The sequence below is a fragment of the Typopeltis vanoorti genome, chromosome 7, assembly GCF_054136105.1.
Source record: "Typopeltis vanoorti isolate ZY-2024b chromosome 7, IOZ_Tvanoo_1.0, whole genome shotgun sequence".
Lineage (NCBI taxonomy): Eukaryota > Metazoa > Arthropoda > Arachnida > Uropygi > Thelyphonidae > Typopeltis > Typopeltis vanoorti.
The window spans coordinates 57,395,115-57,414,197 of record NC_143555.1 but is presented as its reverse complement, the minus strand read 5'-3'; the positions used below and the strand labels follow the sequence as shown (position 1 = coordinate 57,414,197).

Here is a 19,083-nt window from a genome sequence, read left to right as displayed (position 1 = left end):
CTACCTAGACCCAGTGTCAACCTTTATTGAGGTCTCATCAGTGGGAACCAGACTCAGAAGAATACCAAGGTTGAACTAATGCAGAAGTCATAAAACTAATAGCTGACTTGTGTTCACGTGAACTTTGTGTGCTTACACTTGGATAAAGGATTAAACAAGAATATAATTCCTTGGCATCTTTAATTTAATTTATAATCAAGTGAAAAAAAACTTTCAAAATGTTTAATTAAAATAACCAAGGGTCAGCAAATATGCTCACCTGTAGCAAATAAATTTTGCTAGCTGGTGAGTAGCTACAGACTGGAGTGTGGGACTCCTATAGAATCAACTTATTGGAATATATCATTAAGAAATGGAGGGTCTTGGGCAACTAAATATTTTTTTATGAGAAAAGGGTTTGGTATAATTTGTTAAACCCTGAAAACAAAAGCAAATAATCTCATTTTATGTCAGTACCTTCAGTGTAAACATTCAAAAAAATTATCTGTTCCAGAAAGTTAGAAGTACTTAGAGTAAATTGTTGGCTTTACAATTCTCAACAAATAGGGTTTGCTAAGGCATTTGAGAGGATCCAACATGGAAGACTGTTGCATAAGCTGGAGAATATGGGATTGGAATATAAATTGACTTGTGTAAGTGGATGGCTGATAGATAGGTATCAGAAAGTTATATATGGTGGGTATGAATCTACCAGATTTAAGGTGATCAGTGGTGTTTCCCAGAGATCAGTCCTTGTACCATTGTCATTCTAGCTATATATTAATGATAATAGGAAGGACCTGACAGGAAATGTTCAATTAATTGTTTGCTGATGATGCAAAGACAGGTGAGGCAATTAAGGATGCTACTGATATACAGCTGTGTGTATGTTTTACTCACTCCCTCACTCCAAGTGGTTTAACTCTTAATTTCAAAATAAAAAGAAACCACTGAAGCTAAACTCCTAATTAACCTTGCACACAGATTTGTATCCCAGGATCTTTAATTGACAAATAATGCAAATATATACGAAAACAAATTAACAACTTAACTACTCAAGCAGCAATGTATTCTTCAGATTACTACATGGAAAACACTTTAATGTGTATGACTGCCTTTCAATCTTCATAAGCCAATAGCCAAAATGTCCTATATGGACAAAACTTTTGGAGTTTCAGTTTCTTTGCTTTTTACAGAAACTTTTATTCATTTTCTTAAATTGACACAGGAGAAAGACTATCATGAAAACTGCTTCCTATATAATGGCAACATAAGTCAGTCAAATTCTTCTTGCATCTTAAAATCATAAAACACTGAAGAAAACTTATCTTGTCTTCATCCAAGACATTTCTATATAAAAGTAACAAGCTCTATTGAATTAACTATTAAAATATTAAACACCTTACAACAGTTTTAATACTGCAGAACAATATTGCCTTCTATATTAAAGCTTTTGAAAAAACTACAACCATATCAACTGTTTCAAATCATTTATCAGACTGACAATCCTAAATGAAACAAATTTTACTGAGCCTATTTCTATATGAACTGGAGAGCAATAAAGTTCCATTCAGCTTTGACTGAATTAAATCCGATATGAAGACTACAAAAAACTTGACGTTTATCTCTTTGGAGGTAGAAAAATGTGGAAATTCCAGTTAAGAGTATATGTGGAACTATAAGGCAGGTTTATCTCTTTGGAGGTAGAAAAATGTGGAAATTCCAGTTAAGAGTATATGTGGAACTATAAGGCAGGTGATTATGATGTATTTTGGAGTCAGCTAGAAACAGTACCATGGCATAAAGTTCTACAAGGGAAGGATGTTCACAATGCATGGGGAATAGTCAAGGGATATCTGGAGGAAGCAGTATTACTGTATGCTCAAAGTCAGGAGGGTAAATCAGGTAACAGTTAGATGGATGAGTAGTATCATTAAACATGAGCTGCAAAAAAAAAAATGTTGTGGAGGATATAAGGGAAAATGGTGACCAGCTAACTCATGAACAGTACAAAGATCAGGCAAAAAGGGTGACCAGCATGGTAAGGAAGGAAAAATTAGATCATGAGAAGAAATTAGCCAAACAGACAAAAGGAAAACACAAAGAGTTTTTTTGTTATTTGGCAATGAGGAGGAAGAATGACTATTGAAGGATAACTTTAATGAATGCAGATAGTAGAGAAGTAACAGAGGAAGACTAAATTGCTGAGCTACTGTGAGTAATCATATTGCAAGGGTATATCATCCAAGTGAAGATATTGGAAGAGAGTGGAAGGGGAAGCAAAATAATTCCTTTGAAAGGAGGATCTAAGACCATGGTAGCCATGGACTTGGATCCTCCTAAGTTGTTTAATTGTAGACCAATCAGTATCTCAGGAATGGTGATGAAAGTACTTGAAAAGTTGGTCAAAAAGAGAATTCAGGAATGGATGGATAAGAATATGATACTTTATTAGAGGCTGAATGGATTTGTGATACCACGTGGAACTCTGTTATGCAAACTGCAACAAATGGGATGGATATGAACCTGGTGATATGGATAAAAGGGCAGTTGATGGACAGATACCAAAAAAGTAATATATGGAAGAGCAGAAGCCAGGTGACTAGTGGCATGCTGCAGTGCTCTGTACTTGGACCACTGTTTAATTTATATATAAATGATATAGGAAGTTATTTGAAGGAGGATTCATTTGTTTGCTGATGATGCAAAGTGGGTAGGGTAATAGTTAATCAAGGAGATAGAGAGCTTGCAGGAATGATTTGAATAGGCAGACAGTATGGGTGTCATAATGACATCCATTATGTCAAATTGACATAATGGATGTCAGTTTAATGTAGAAAGTATAAAGCTATGCATTTTGGGATACAAAAATTACAAGCTGTGTGCTACATTGAAGGAAATGTACTCAGGAAATTGATAAAGCCAGGGATTTGGGGGGGGGGGGGTAGTAGTAGATAGAGAGTTGAAGTTTAGAGAGCATATTGCTGAAGTTGCCAGGGTAGCTCACAGGAGATTACTTGGTTATTGAAGAATGCTAATAAGAAGAGATAAGGGAGTTATCATTCCTCTTTATAAAGCCTTAATATGACCACATCTCAATTATTCCGCTCAGGTCTGGACACCTGGGTTTCTTGAGGATGAGCAAGTGGTGGAGAGGATCCAGAGGTGAGTGATGAAGATGATGAGTGGTCTGTGGAATGCTCCCTATGATGTTAAATTGAGGGTTTTGCGGATTGCAAAAGTTGGTTGATGGGCAAAAAAAAAAAAAAATTGGGGGGGGGGATATGATAAAAACATTTAAGTTACTTAAATGCAGTGGCGGCTGGTGAAAATTTTAAGTGGGGGTGCTGCATATACAAAATAAAAAATAATAAATAAAAATTCTTTTTTTCCTGATCAGTAACCAATTTATTAATAAATAAATGTACATATTAAAAATATTCACCCTCACCACGAAGAAACACCAATAATAAAAGTTTCATATCTCACAAAAATAACGGCGGAAGCATATGATACACTGCCAAATGAGCAGTGTCAGGAATGACTTGTAACGTGCAATCACAAGCACAAAAGAATATTAGCGAGACTGGCTGCGATTGGGCGAACATGTTAATATTGACACTGCGTTAGGTCACAATGTATTTGTTTCGTAATCTAAAGTGTTAAACGAACAATTCCAATTATTAACTATTCAATCACTGTCGAAACATAAGCTGTAACCTTTAACATGTTGTATTGCATTTATATAATGTTGTAAGCATTGTTATTATTTATAAACACAAACAAAATTAAAATATTTCATTTTTTCATTGGGGGTGCTGCAGTGTCGCAGTGCTTATGTATGGGCCGCCACTGCTTAAATGATTTTATCATATCCATATTATATCATATTTTATCATAGCAGGGAGAAATGTTTCAGCATTTAGCTAGAGAGAGCAGAACTAAAGTCATCTCTGGAAATTGGATAAGAGTGTGGTTATCAAGGACACGAGGCCTAGATTTTTCACTTGGAGAGTGGTGAATGAATGGGTTGCCTGAGTCAGTTGTAAGTGCTTTGTCTATTGATGGTTTCAAGGAGAGGTATACAATAGATATTGTGTTGATAGTTTGGGTCTCTCACAGTGAGTCTTAGGACTTCATGGAGGTGAAGTGCCTGTGCAATAATAATCTCTTTATAAAAGGATATTCTCTCTCTGTCTTCCATTTCTTACTTTTCTTCTAATTTCTGTTCACTCAGAATAAACACCATGGATAACAGGATAACAGGATAAACACCATGGAGTTTCAGTGTCTTCAATGTATGAACATTGAAGACACTGAAACTCCATGGTGTTTATCCTGTTATGTTCTGTTGCTACTTCTGAAGACAAAGCAGTGTTCAATAACATTCTTTTTGCTTCTGCACATGCTTGGAAATACAATAGAGAAACTTCTGCTCCAATCCATTATTGTGCAGGAAAGTTATTTAATTATAATTTTGTTATGAAACTAATAGAATTTATTAGTTTTTCATTTTACAATCTTTTATGCACTGAGAAGTTCATTTCAGTGATAATAATAATATAAAGTTATAATAAAATATATAACTTTATATTATATTATTATATTTATATGTTATTTTTTTCATCAACGATGAATAATTTTATTACTTGAATTTTTGATAATGTTCTCTGATGTATATACTTTGTAGCTGAAAAAGGGAATAGACTGGTTATGCTTTTCTGATATACTTGAACAAGAAATCTTCCATAAGCAGTTGTATATTCTACTGTCATATCAACCATACGTTGCTGTAGCATTTCATCTTTTATTTGCATCTACCTCATCTTCAAAGATAATGTTTCCAAGTTCCAATTTTGAGGTTAGTATTTTGTGAATAATAAAATATTGAAGTTAAAAACAATTCCTGCTTAAACATTTTATGTGAATAAAAAGCATAATATTGTTTACAAATATTTTTAAAATCACAAATGTGATTTATACCAAATCATTAATATCCCATAACATGAATTACTTTGTACTCTGAGTATAACTATTCTACTTGCCACAACATTTGCACTGTGCAACAGACCACTGCTAGAGAAGCAAAAAAAAACTGTAGCTTTCATCAAGTGGAGGACTTAGTCTACAGTAGGTTACTAGATTACCCATTAAACCTGCTCCTAACCCCCTTCCACTCAGAGGGCCAAATTAAGATAGATAGAAAAACCAAGTATTGAGGAGGTAGCACATCTTATTTTTATTCTTACCTATTTAATTGAAAGCAGAGGTCTAAAGATTATTATCTTTGAACTAAAGAGATTTGAATAGACTTTTAGCTTGGACAGATGAGTGGGGTTGTAGTTTTAATATTAATACATGCAAGGTGTTATGCAGATACAGAGATATGGTACAGAGATATAAGACTACATACTGTATTGGTGGCACTGTACTTCAGAAAGTGGTAAGATTCAGGATCTTGGGATGATGGTAGATAGTGGACTAAAGTTCCAAGGGCACATTGCAAGTGTTGTAAAGAGCACACATCGCATCCTGCTATGATAAAAAGTACTTTGACCTGTAGGGATGAGGAGATGATGGTGCCTCTATATAAGGCATTGGTTTTCATTGTGATGTGGAAACACCAGAGAGGGTCTTTGGACCTTCTGTGGTGACCAAAGTGATATCAGGACTCTGAAGTGTTGGTTATGAAGAGTGTTTGGGGAAATGTGGATTACAGTCTGGTGGATAGGAGGAAAAGAGAAGATATGATAGAGATCTTCAAGTTAGTAAAGGACTTTATAGATTATTACAGAAGGAATTATAAAAAGAGTGGATGTTAAGATGGGAAGAACGAGAGGCCATCCTGGAAGTTGTATAAAGATGTGGTGAAGAAAGGTATCAGGAGTAGCTTTTTTAGATGGAGAGTTATTGGTGAGTGGAATGCATTATGAATGCAGGGAGTGTAAATGACTTCGAAATTCATTACTGGTAGACATGTTGCTGGTTGAGTGGTCCTCCCATAATGAGTCTGTCGACTCCATGGAGGTTGCCAAAATAATAATAATAATAATGTAACAGTTATGTTTTATATATTTGCTTAAAATGGGTATGAAAAATTTTTTAAAAAATCTGAAGGAAATGATTTTATTGAAGTGTAGGCTTCATTACAAAATGTATAGGTTCAACATGTGTTCATGTAATTGATAAAATATGGGTGGGGGGGAAGCTGAAAAGTTCTGTAAACACCTAAAACAAAAATGATGCCAGATATAACCGCAAGAAAGGACATATCTTAAAATCCTTTAACATCTCATGTTTCATCAAATTGTAATAATTTGTTCTTTTTCTTTTAGTATATATACGAGGGTGGTCTGAAAAGGTCTCGGCCTCAACCATAGGTGGCAACACTTAGGAAAAGAAATTTTTTCCCCCTAAGTTTGTGCATGTGAAATTGCAAGTCCTTCTATCAAGTAGTTTGTTTTATACAGCTGTCTGAAGCAAAAGTGTTGTCTGTAATCCAAATTGAAATGGATAAAATTGAGTATCATGGGGTTATAAAATTCTTTATAAAAGAAGGTTTAACTCCAAAAGAAATTCATTTGAAGTTCATAAAAGTTTATGGGCACTCTTCTCTTTCATTTTCGACAATTAAGAAATGGACCTGCCGAGCTTAAACATGGCCTTACCAGCCTTGAAGATGATCCATGTGAAGGACGTCCAAAAAGCATAACAACACCAGAAATCATTGATCAAGTACATGATATGGTATTGGATGACCGGATGATCAGTGTTTTGGGATGCTAAAGGCATTTTGTTTATTAATTATCTTGAAAAAGGTAAAACAATAACCAGGGAACATTATTCCGATCTTTTAACCATACTAGACGAAAAAATTCGTAAGAAAAAACCCGGTTTGCAGAAGAAAAAAAATCATCTTTCATCAAGACAATGCACCTACCCACAAAGATGTTTTGGCAATGGGAAAATTAAGGGATCTGCACTATGAATTGTTGGAACATCCACCCTATTTCCCCAGATTTGGTTCTCTCTGACTTCTCTCTCTTCCCAAAGCTAAAACTCTTCCTCACTGGTCAGCATTTTTCTTCGAATCAAGAGGTGATTGTAGCTGTAGAGGGGGGTATTTTACAGATCTTACTGAGAACCACTACAGGGACGGGATAATGGCACTGGAGCATCTTTGGAATAAACGTATTAGTCTTAAGGGAGATTATGTTGAAAAATAAAAATAATTTTGAAATTATAAATTTGTTTTTTCATTGTTAGGCCGAGAACTTTTCAGACCACCCTTGTAAGAAGACATATCAACTTCATCGGGATCTTACTGGTAATAATCACAACTTTTCAGCACACCCGCATACATTTCTATCAGCTACATTCTCATACGGAGGTTGCAGGGTTTTTTCTCCTGGAAACATGCATTCTGATGGCAAATTGGCCATCAGAACACATGCAATATATAGACAAAAAATGCTGTTGGTGGTGGTGATAGGCAGTAGATGGCATTGATGGAAGAGTCCATCGACTTCTTGGAGGCGTCACCTGATAATCATTCAGTATGTCAGCGTCCTCACACCACTGTTTATTGTCATCTCCACAGCCGAATAGCAATTAAAGCACAGCACTTATTGTGGAAGCGATCTTCAGGAAGATTGCTTGAAAAGCTATCTACAGAAAATATAGATGTTGAATCTACATTTCACAAAGAATACTTTAAAGGAATAAATCATCAGAAAAGCAAAATTTCTCTACTTATTAGAGAAAGGCTCTAAAATTAGAGAAGTCGCTCACGATGCATTAAAACATGAATATTTGCTGTAGTGAATGTCATTTAGTATAGCGTTGTTTCCATGGAGCTTTGGTTGGACTTTTTCAGTAGTTTACTATAGTGAAAACTGACTGTATTTTTATCAACTCACTACTTTTCTTGTATGAGATCTTGCATTTGATATCCTAGCGAAGAAAAAAATAAATAAGCATTTTTCTTTGAAAATGTATAGAAATATCAGTGTAATTGTAATAAACATTTAAAGATTAGATTCCTAAATTATTAGAAACATATACATTTTATTACAGACAAGGTACTTTCATGATGAATAGGTGCATTAACTCTGTATGAAAGAAGCCTGATTTGCATTCACTAAACTCATTGGTGTGGGGTATTTTTAAACACAACACTTGTGACTGTTAATCCTCCTTAATAATGCCAGAGTGTACACATATATTTTAAAAAATATATATGTACAAATTTCCAACAAAAGTTGAAAAATTCTAATAACCACTCTGTTGCCTTTTCTCCCAGATTCCTTAGGATCTCTTTTTTTAAGACTTTTAGGGCATTTTCTAGGTCCTCTTTAGTAAATGGTGCTTCAAAGAGATTATTTTCTGAATTCCTAACTTTTAATGTAATCTTTAGGTATTTTTCCTTTGGTACGTGGTTTACCATTCCGAGATAGTTGATTTGCATTTATATTAACTTCAGTTGCTGCTGTTGTAGGGTCACTGGATGATTTTTTGAGTAAGAGCCAGGCTTTCTTGCTACTATGTTTCATATCTAAGTTTTTAATTTTCTCTGCCCATTGTCGACTTCTTTTTTCAGACAGCGTTGCTGTTTAATCTTTTTTTTTTTTGTATTTTCTCTTCTTGCAACTCTGCTTTGTCTTTTTTTGTTCTTTGTGAGATTGTAAATGGTTGACTGCTGCCATTTATTTATTTCTACTAGATCTTATGTTCTCACTCTCTGTAGTCTAACAAATTCATTTGTTTTTTTGTTGAGCTACTATGCAATGCTATTGCACAGTTGAAAGGCGACATTTCATATACCCATTCAGTGAATTTTCGTTTGGCCTACTTCAGTTGCATGTGGGTGTAACATATTTTTAGAAATGGAAGGAAATAACGTACATTACCGGCATATTTTGCTTTTTTATTTCAAAACAAAGGCAAACAAGCTGTGGAGGCCCATAAAAAAATATGCAGCGTATATGGGGATGGTGCTTTAACAGAACGCATATTCCAAAAGTGGTTTGCCAAATTCCGTTCTGGAGATTTCGACATCAGTGATGCGCCTCGTGCCCGACCAAGGCTGATTCGAGTGTTGTGAAGGATATCGTCAACGAAAATCTGTCACAAACAGTGCGGGAGATTGCCGCAGTATTGCTGAACATATCCCATACAAATGTTGAAAACTATTTGCACAAGCTGGGATATGTTTCAAAACTCAATGTGCCGCATGAATTGACTGAGGCCAATATGACTGCTCATATATCCATCTGTGATTTGCTGTGACGTCACCAAGAAAACGAACAGTTTTGAAGTGGATGGTTACGGGAGATGAAGAATGGGTTGTGTACAATAACGTGGTACGTAAAAGATCATGGGGGCACAAGAGCGAACCGCCGCAAACAACCTTGAAAGCGGGATTGCACCCAAAGAAGATCATGCTCTCTGTGTGTGGTTGGATTATAAAGGTGTTGTCCACTACGAAGTGTTACTGTCAGGCAGAACAATTGATTCAATTTCTATTGCTCACAGTTAACGCGACTGGCCTGTGCAATTAGCACAAAACGTCCTGAATTGGCAAATCGGAAAGGAGTTGTCTTTCACCACGACAATGCCAAACCCGACACATCGTTAACAACCCAGAGTAAATTGTTACGTCTTGGCTGGGATGTTTTGCCTCATCCTTTGTATTCACCGGACCTGGCACCTTCCGATTACCACTTATTCTGATCATTGCAGAATTGAACAGGAAAACCTTCACTAATGAGGAGGCTGTCAAAAGACGTGGATCAGTTTTTCGCCAGTAAACCTCAGGAGTTTTATGAACGCATAATAATCCTAATAAGTTAATAGCAGGGAAATTATCATAACACTTAAGACACTAATTCTCTAAGATTATGTTACCTAGAAGTTCATATTGCTTTAATTTAAATTTAGTGGGGACAATAAAGTTGAAATGATTTCTGTTTGTTCAGGCATCTTGCAGAAATGACTGAATCAATCTTGATGAAATCTTGAGAATATGTTTGATATCTTTATTATTATTGCAGGCAATTCCAAGGAGTCCTTAGGCTCATCGAGGGAGGCCCTAAACATCATGTCAATAACTATCCAACATTTGCACAGTATCTATCATAACTTTGCTTTAAACTCATTTACAGTCATGGCACCCACAACAGACTCTTTCAACCTATTCCACTCATTCACTACTCTCCAAGTGAGTAATGAATGAGTGGACACCTGTTTTGAAAAACTTCCTCTGAATTAATCTTGTAAAAATCCCTCAGTAATTTGTATGTTTCAATCATATGCCCCTTTTTCCACCTATCAACTAGTTTCTGTAACTCAAATCTTCAACATGTTCTTTTGAGGTTCATTCCAAAGACCTGCTGCCATCTTGGTCACTCGCTTCTGGATCCTCTCCACCTCCTCCTCATCACCAAGAAACCCTGATGCCCATGTCTTAGGTTACTTAATCATTTTGGTCATTGCATCAGAATTCATCTGAGGGTTCTGATATTACAATAATTCTTATAAACCAAGCTCTTAGTTTTGTGAGTGTGCCATACTGACCCTCATGAATGACCAGGTGCAAATGATCAATAACTATGAATCACAGGAAATGGCTTGCAAATCCATAGTGTTATCAGGATGAAGCAGTGAAGCAATGTGTTTTCTGTCACTGCCCATAAAATCAGCCTAAACTGTGGCATTAATACTGATGAGAAACTTGAGAGTGCTAACTATGCAGTGGTAAGCAATTACAGGTAGTTGCTTACCACTGCATAGTCCTCCATATGAATGTTATAGAATTTGTGATAGTGACCATTTGTAGAAAGGGCAGGTCTGGTTTCATCCCTGCATTCCCCTAATCTCTCAATCAGCTATCTCTTTGAATTTAAACACGTAAATAGTTTCCAGTCAGCATATGCTTCACAATGCAGTTAACAAAGTCATATCGCCAAACACTAAATTGCAAGCATTAATTTCAGATCCTTTTGTTTCTCATATGAGCAGCTTTATGTCACCTGTTTTAGGATGAGTAGCAGTAGCAAAGTTCTTCACATATGTGCTTTAGAGGAGGAAAAAAACACTTAATGTAGTTTATAAAGAGGCTTTGATATAAGTAAGATCATATAATAATACTTTAGCTATAATATGAATGAAATATTTTTTATTACTTGGTCCACCTTATTGTTAGCTTTCACTTTTCTTTGAAGGTATGAATTTAAAATAATATGGACCAATTACTAAAACCAGTTGTTGGAAACAAGTATTTAAACTATTATTTTATAAAATAATACTGTTTGTTTGCTCTTCCAGTATAAAACCAAGAAAAAGAATATGATCAGTATTGTGGACTCCATAACCAAAGAAATGGTAGCATTTGTGAAGCGATTCATTAATTCATCTTCTTGTACATTAGACCTTATACCTTATTTGATTCACATCATTAAACCATCTCTTCGGCCTGTAAGTTTTTTTTTTTAATTATAAAGTTGTAATATTGTAGGTGCAATGTATAAAGATTTGTTGGTCGGTGTGGACCACAAAGGCCATATTGCATTGTGATGTTTAGACATGCATTTTTACAACTTTATATATGTATATATATAAACATTTGCTCTAATTCCTATTTCTTGTAGATTGATTCTTGAGACAGGCATTATTCCTTTACATCTAGTATATAGATGACCATCACTTTTTAAGATATCTGTTGCAGTTTGTAGTTAGGTCATGGTATAATAATTTGATTAATGAATTGTAATGATTTATGGTAAATGGAAGTTTAATTTTCAGAATATATATAAAGCTGTAAATAGAGTTACATTGTTTGTAACTGGTCCAGATACAAACAAGAATGTATGGTATTAAGCTGGCTGTTTTCTTTTCCTTCTTTACTGTTTTTTTTTTCCATCTGATTTCCAGAAAAATGTTTTAGACCAGCGGTCCTTAAACTTTTTGGTCTCAGGACCCTTTACACTTTTAAAAATTACTGAGGATCCCCAAAAAATGCTTTTGTTGTTTATGTAGGTTATACAGTATGAGTGCAAAATAAAGCAGTACTGACTAACTACAATAATATATTGTGTAGTAAAGTTCAATACTTTTCTTTTGCACCATACCATATCTATATATATTTACTCATTAGAAATTCAAACCAATAAATTTTTAAAATATTAATTAATTCATTTAAAAATAATAATATGCATATTAGATGTTAACATGAATATCATATTTTTTATGAAAAATAACTATATTTTCAAATAATGTCTTAATATTATTATCAAATTAGTTTTGATTGACCTTGCAGACCACACTTTGAGAAATGCTGCTTTAGACAATTTTTGTATTATTATTATGATGACTAAGGATTTGGTCCCTGACATGAATAAAACTCACCTATAGAAAACTGTTCAGATATTCATTGCATCTGAACTTCTCATATGTTTAATCATTTTGGAATATGGATTTAATAATTAAATTGGAAAGGTCAAAAATTGTGAATATATATTTTATTATTTCGTCCTTTGAGCCTCCGTAGCTTAGTCAGTATAGACGAAGCCCTTTGGTTGGAAAGACCTGGGTTCGATTCCTGTCAGTGATGTGAGGAACCTTTATCTGGTCTTTTTCGACCAAAGGTGAGTTAGCCAATCTCATACGCAGGTTGAGGTTTTTTCCTCCCGGTAACTGAAGTTTTTCATCCCTTAAAACATGTATACTCAGGAATGTGTACAAAGTAACTTTTCATGTAGCACTAACCTCCTGTTGACAATTTTCCTCCAAATCAATTTATCTGCCAAGACTCCAATGTTATCGGTTCTTATAGTTCTATATTCTAAGGCACCTTTTACTGTAATAACTCCATCCTGGCAAAGGATGCTTGTTTTTCTCATCTTTCGCTCCTATTCTGTTTAAGTGACAATACCATGTGAGATTAGCTCTTAATATTTCTCTCTTATTCCATATGAATTTATTCAGTTGACTTCCTACCATACCAGCTTTGTTGATTCTGTTCTCTATTTCCATATTTAATTTACCATCTTCACTAAAAATCGTGCCTAAGTAGCTGAAATGTTTTACTTGTTCCACAGGTTCTCCATTCACAACACAGTTGACATTTTCAACGATTCTGCCTATTTTCATTGTCTTTGTCTTTTTATTGCTGACCTTCATACTATATCTATAACAACAGTTATTCAATTTAGTCAGGGAATCTTGCAGACTTGTAGCGGATTTATTTAAAAGTATAATATCGTCCGCATAAAGCAAAGAGCTGACATTAACGTCTCCAGTTTTGATATCATGTTTAATACCACTTTCCTTCATAATGTGATCCATATTAGATAATGAATAACAGATGGGATAATGTCTCACTCCAGATTTAACATTAAATCATCTTACTGTACTTCCTTCAATTCTAACTGCTGACTTACAACTCAAATAAAGATTAAGTATTGCTTGATATAATGCCCAATTGGCACCATATAACTGTAGTGTATTGAATAGCTTCTCTCTTGGCACCTTGTCATATGCCTTTTCCAGATCGACAAAACTTAAATACAGATCTTTGTTATATTCCCATGATATCTCAACTATTTGTCGTAAAGTGAAGATCTGATCCTGACAGCCTCTATTTGACCTGAATCCAGCTTGTTCTTTATCAAGCTTTTCTTCCATAAATTTCTCAACCATTTCTCAAGTATACTTGCATAAATCTTACTGGGAAACTCAGTAGGGAAATACCTCTGTAATTCTCACATTCAGTTTTATTTCCCATTTTATATATGGGTACTATGAGAACGCTACTCCAATCATCAGGAATTTGTCCCCTCTGTCCAGGCCTTCTGAACTATGTAGTGCAGCCACCATACTTCAGCATTTCTGGTCAAATATCATCTACTCCTGCTGCCTTTCCACATTTCAAGCCTTCGATGGCTTTTTCTACTTCAGATATGGATATGTATTACTCACTGTATGCCTGTTGAGTGTTTTTTACCACTGTGCTATCACTGCTTGTTTCATTCAGCAATTTTTCGAAGTAATTACTCCATACTTCAAGGATATCTTTTTCTTCCATTTTCATGTCACCTTTATCTTTTCTAACTCCTTTTACATCTTTTCTCCCTTTCTAAGTTTCTTCAACAACCTCCAGAATATCTTATCACCGTCTTGATATTTATTTTCTATGTTCTTGCCAAAGTCCTCCCATGACTTTTGTTTAGCTAGTTTCACACAGTTTTTAGCTTTCTTACATTTGTGTCTGTATTCTCTATGAGCACAAACTGACTTATTTGCCAGAAACTTTTGATATGCTTTCTTCTTTTCATTCACCGCTTCTTTAACTTCCTGCATCCACCATGGAGTTCTGATTTTTCTATCCTTGCAGACAACCTCACCACATGCCTCTCTGGCTGAATCAATCAGCGTTTTCTTCAAGGCTTGCCAATGAATCTCCAAGGTTTGGTTCCTGTTCTTAAACTCTTTCATTTTTTCTTCAATAATCTTTGTGTATTTTAGTCTACAGTTCACATCTGAGAGCTGCTCAACTTTTATTCTCTTTAACACTTTCTTACATATTCTTCTTTTCAATATAAAATTCAATTTTATCCTGCTCAAGACTAAATGGTGATCACTTCCAATTTCAAGTCCTCTGTACACTCTGGTGTCCTGCATCAGGGAGAAAACATCACTATCAACAATAACATAGTCAATTAGACTTTTCTTATTCTTTGCCTCTTCTGTCCATGTATATTTGTGCACATTTTTATGTTGGAACATGGTGTTAGTAATAACCAGTCCATGTTCTGAACAGAAATCCAACAGGTATTTGCCATTATTATTAGCTTTGCTCTTTTCTCGAAATTTTCCCAAAATATTTTTGTATGTCTCACAATCACTTCCTACTCTTCTATTTAGATCCCCAACAAGGACCAACTTTTCCTTTTTCATTGTGTCAGTAGCTTTCTCTAAAGCCTGAAAAAATGCCTCCATTTCTACCTTAGTAGAACCTTCTGTGGGACCATAGACACAAATAAGTCTCATTGTACAGTTCCCCATTCTCATATTTGCCCACATCTCTCTACTTGAGACTGCCTGCCATTCAAGCAAATTAGCCTCGTATTTTGTGTTGAATACTATGGCTACTCCTCCTTTTCCTTGATTGTCATCGCCTGAATATAACATTTTGTATTTATTGCTCAGAAAGATCTCACCAGTTTTTGTCTTTTTTGTTTCAGTCACCCCTATTATGTCGATCTAGTACTTATCTAATTCCTCAGCTAGCTTCATTTCTTTAACTCTGGTGATGTTGAGTTGGGGTGTGTTTTCAGATTTGTTCCAGTAGCAGACTTTTCGCTGTTCGCACTGGTTCACTGACATGAAATTTTGTCATGTTGTACCATCATTTTGTATTTTGGTTTAAGCCAATCAGAATACAATTTGGTTATCTAAATTGCCAGCCCATCTTCGTTCGTTCAGTATCCATGTAGATACCCAACAGAGTGCACCATGAGAAGGTGAGGATTAGACAATAGGCAGAAGCCCCCTGGTGGGTTGGTTGTCTGCATTTTTTAAAGGCTATGTTGAGGTCTCCTCTCAGTTGTACAGCTTTGACCCTTAATCACCCCCCCCCCTCAGATTCATAAATTAAAATTTGTTTGAACCTATCTTGCATGCAACTATTTTAGTGTTTGAAACAATTCTCTCCATTTGATGTAAATTAATTCAGTTGACTTCATACCATACCTTCTTTGCTAATTCTGTTGTCCGTTTCCATATTTAATTTGTCATCATCACTAAAAGTTTGTGCCTAAATAGTTGAAATGTTTTACTTGTTCTATAAGTTCTACATTGAGGATACAGCTAATGTTTTTAATGTTTCTGCCTATTTTCATACCAAATTTATTATAACAGTCATTCAGTTTAGTCAGAAAATATTGCAGGCCTGAATTGGATTTATTTAGAAGTACAATGTCATTTGTATAAAGTAAAGAGCTGAAATTGACATCTCCAATTTTAATATGAGGTTTATGAATGCTACTTTCCTTTTGTAATCTGATCTTTTATAGATGAAGAATAACAGCGGAAATAATGTATGTCCTTGTCTCACACCTGATTTAACATCAAACCATCTTCCTGTGCTGACTTACAACCCAAATATAGACAAAGTATTGCTTGATATAATGTTCTATTTACACCATATAACTTCATTTTGAACAGCTTTCCTCTTTGTACCTTGTTATATTCTCATGGTTTCTCAACTATTTTCTTAAAGTGAAAATCTGTTCCTGACAACCTCTGTTTGACCTGAATCCAGATTGATCTTCTCCAAACTATCCTTCCACAATTTTTTTAACTATTTCTCAAGTATACTATCATAAATTTTACCAAGAGCACTGGTAAGATTTATGTGGGTTCAGTCCAATGGGTTCTGGAGGAGATAACGACAGGTATAGAAGCAGTGACATTTTTATGCTTTAGGAGATGAATTGGTGGCACTGATAGCATCAGCCTGGCCAAATATTATTGGGATCTTTGAGATGTGGTTGATGGATGATGATATAATAACAGGAATAGAAGTAGCAGGGTACAGCATTTTTTGGCAGGATAGGAAGGGAAAATGCAGTGGTGGAGTACTGCTTATGATAAGTGATGACATGTCCTGTAAGAGTAGAAACTTTAGAAGGCAGTGATACTAATGGTTTTGAAAGCATATGGTGTGAGGTAGAGGTAGGCAAGACAGGATATTTAGTGGGGTGGTGCTACAAGCCAAGGAACACAGAGGGTGGGGAAGCAGGAGATGTTTAGGCAGTTGAGCTTGGCAAGTGCAAGAAGAATGATTGTTATGGGAGATTTTAACTACAGTAGTATAAGCTGGGAAGAGGAAAATGCATGTAGTAATAAGGGGATGGAATTTCTAGTATTCTTGAGGGACAAATGTCTTAGGCAACATGTAATAGAGAGAACAAGAGGTTCAAGAGTTTTGGATTTGGTCATAGCATCAGGAGCTGATAATAACTGAGATGATATCCCCCCCCCCCCCAAGTTGCAGAGTGTGACCATGTGGTTTTGACTTGAAAGATGAATAGACATGCAGGAATATCAAAGAAAAGGGAAATGTATGCGGAATTATAAAGCGGGTGATTATAATAGTCTTAGATATCAACTTGGGACAGTTCCATGGAGGGAGGAATTGGAAGGGCGGAATATCATTAGTGCTTGGGAAATTGTAAAGAATTATTTGTTAGCAGCAATACTAAGCTGTATTCCACGAGTGTAAGAAGAGAACACAATTTGGTGTAAAGTGGATGACAAACAGGATCTGCAGGTGAAAAAGAGATTATGGAAGAGATACAAGGAGAGGGGTGGAGAGCAGATGAATGAGGAATATAAGACTGAGGCCAGGAGAGTGACTAATATGCTGAGGAAGGAAAAATTGGAATATGAGAAGAGATTGGCATTAGGACCCAAAGAAAATCCTAGGGAATTTTGTAGCTATGTGGCCATTAGTAGGAGAAATGATTGTGGAAGAACGACATTGTGGGATAAAAATGGGAATAGAGTGAGTGATGCAGAGGACATAGTGGAGTTGTTCAATGAGCACTTTATTGGAGTATTTCATCCTGGAAAAGAAGGTTTTAATACTAGAAGGATAGGGCAGGTTCAGGATTTAGAGGTGCAAGAGGAGAGTATGTTTCAAATACTGAGTACTCTGGATGTCAGTAAAGCTGGGGGGGGGGGGGTAGGGGATTGGATGGTATTTCACCAAGGGTTTTGACAGAATGTGCTAAAGAACTGACAGCTCCATTGACCTGACTTTTCAACAAAAGTCTGACTATGGGAAAGGTACCCAGGGAATGGAAGGAAGGTAAGATAGTGCCATTGCATAACGGCGGTAGCAGACTGGAAGTGTCTAATTATAGGTCAGTTTGTGTGTCATCAGTAGTTGTTAAGGTCTTGGAGAAATTAATGAGCGACTATATACATTGCTGGACAAATGAGGGTAATGTTATCTGTGAGAATCAACATGGATTTGTTAAGGGGTGCCCTTGCTTTAGTAATATGATTGCCTTTTATAATAAAGTGACAAGAGCAATTGATGAGGGAAAGGCATATACTGTCATTTTTTTGGATTTTGCAAAGGCATTTGACAGGTCGTCACGTGATAAGCTGATATTTAAGTTGCGGCACATGGGTTTAGATGTTGAGTTAGTCAACTCGATTTATGATTGGCTGTCTGATAGGTATCAGAGAGAATTGTGTATGGTGGGACAATATCAAGGGGGGGGGGGGGCAGAAGGTTATAAGTGTGGTTTCACAGGGCTCAGTACTGGGACCTATATTGTTTAACCTTTATATCACTGACATTGTCAATGGATTGCAAGGGAATATTCAGTTGTTTGCAGATGATGTGAAGCTCTGGGCAGGGTTATTAGTAATAGTGCAGATGTGGCAGCCCTTCAAGAGGATTTGAATAAAGTGGACAGATGGGCAAATGAATGGGGGTATCGGTTTAATGTAGCAAAATGTAAAGTCTTTAAGTTTGGGATATATCGATGGGAGGCTGCATACTCAATTGGAGGAGCTGTACTGGAGGAAGTAGGGGTTGCAAAAGTGGTGAAGGTAACCCAGAGGATTGCTGCATACTGAGAAGGACGCTAACCTGCAGAGATAAGAGTTATCATTCCATTGTATAAGACTGATAAGACCACAGACTATTGTTCTCACATTTGGCCCTCAGGATTTGAAGGGTATAAATTAACTGTGGAAAGGGTACAGATAACAAAGATGGTTTCAGGACTGTACAATGTTAGTTATGAGGATTGGCTCAGGGAATGTGTACTGCTGACTTTGGTGGATAGAAGGAGAGGTGATATGATTGAGACTTTTAAACTGTTGAGAGGCAGTTAGAGGGTTGACACTGGGAAGTTCTTTCACTTGGTGGAACAGCGGGAAGGAGAAATGACAAGGGGGCCATCCCTGGAAGTTACGAAAGACAGCTTTCGTAATTTCCAGGTGGGCAAGAGGGTGAGGAGTGGTTTCTTTGTGTGGAGGGTGGTTGAACAATGGAATGCATTACCTGATAGAGTGTTGAGAGCA

At 35.9% G+C, this 19,083-nt stretch overlaps 1 protein-coding gene across 1 annotated transcript in view; it reads left to right on the top strand.

The window, feature by feature from the left end:
- The window catches only part of cutlet (chromosome transmission fidelity protein 18 homolog), a 347,064-nt gene that overhangs the window by 264,805 nt on the left and 63,176 nt on the right, over positions 1-19,083 (top strand). The window contains exons 17-18 of the mRNA XM_090395883.1: positions 4,670-4,840; positions 11,305-11,454. Of these exons, the coding sequence (XP_090252009.1) occupies positions 4,670-4,840; positions 11,305-11,454 (321 nt within the window). The remainder of the gene's footprint in view (positions 1-4,669; positions 4,841-11,304; positions 11,455-19,083) is intronic.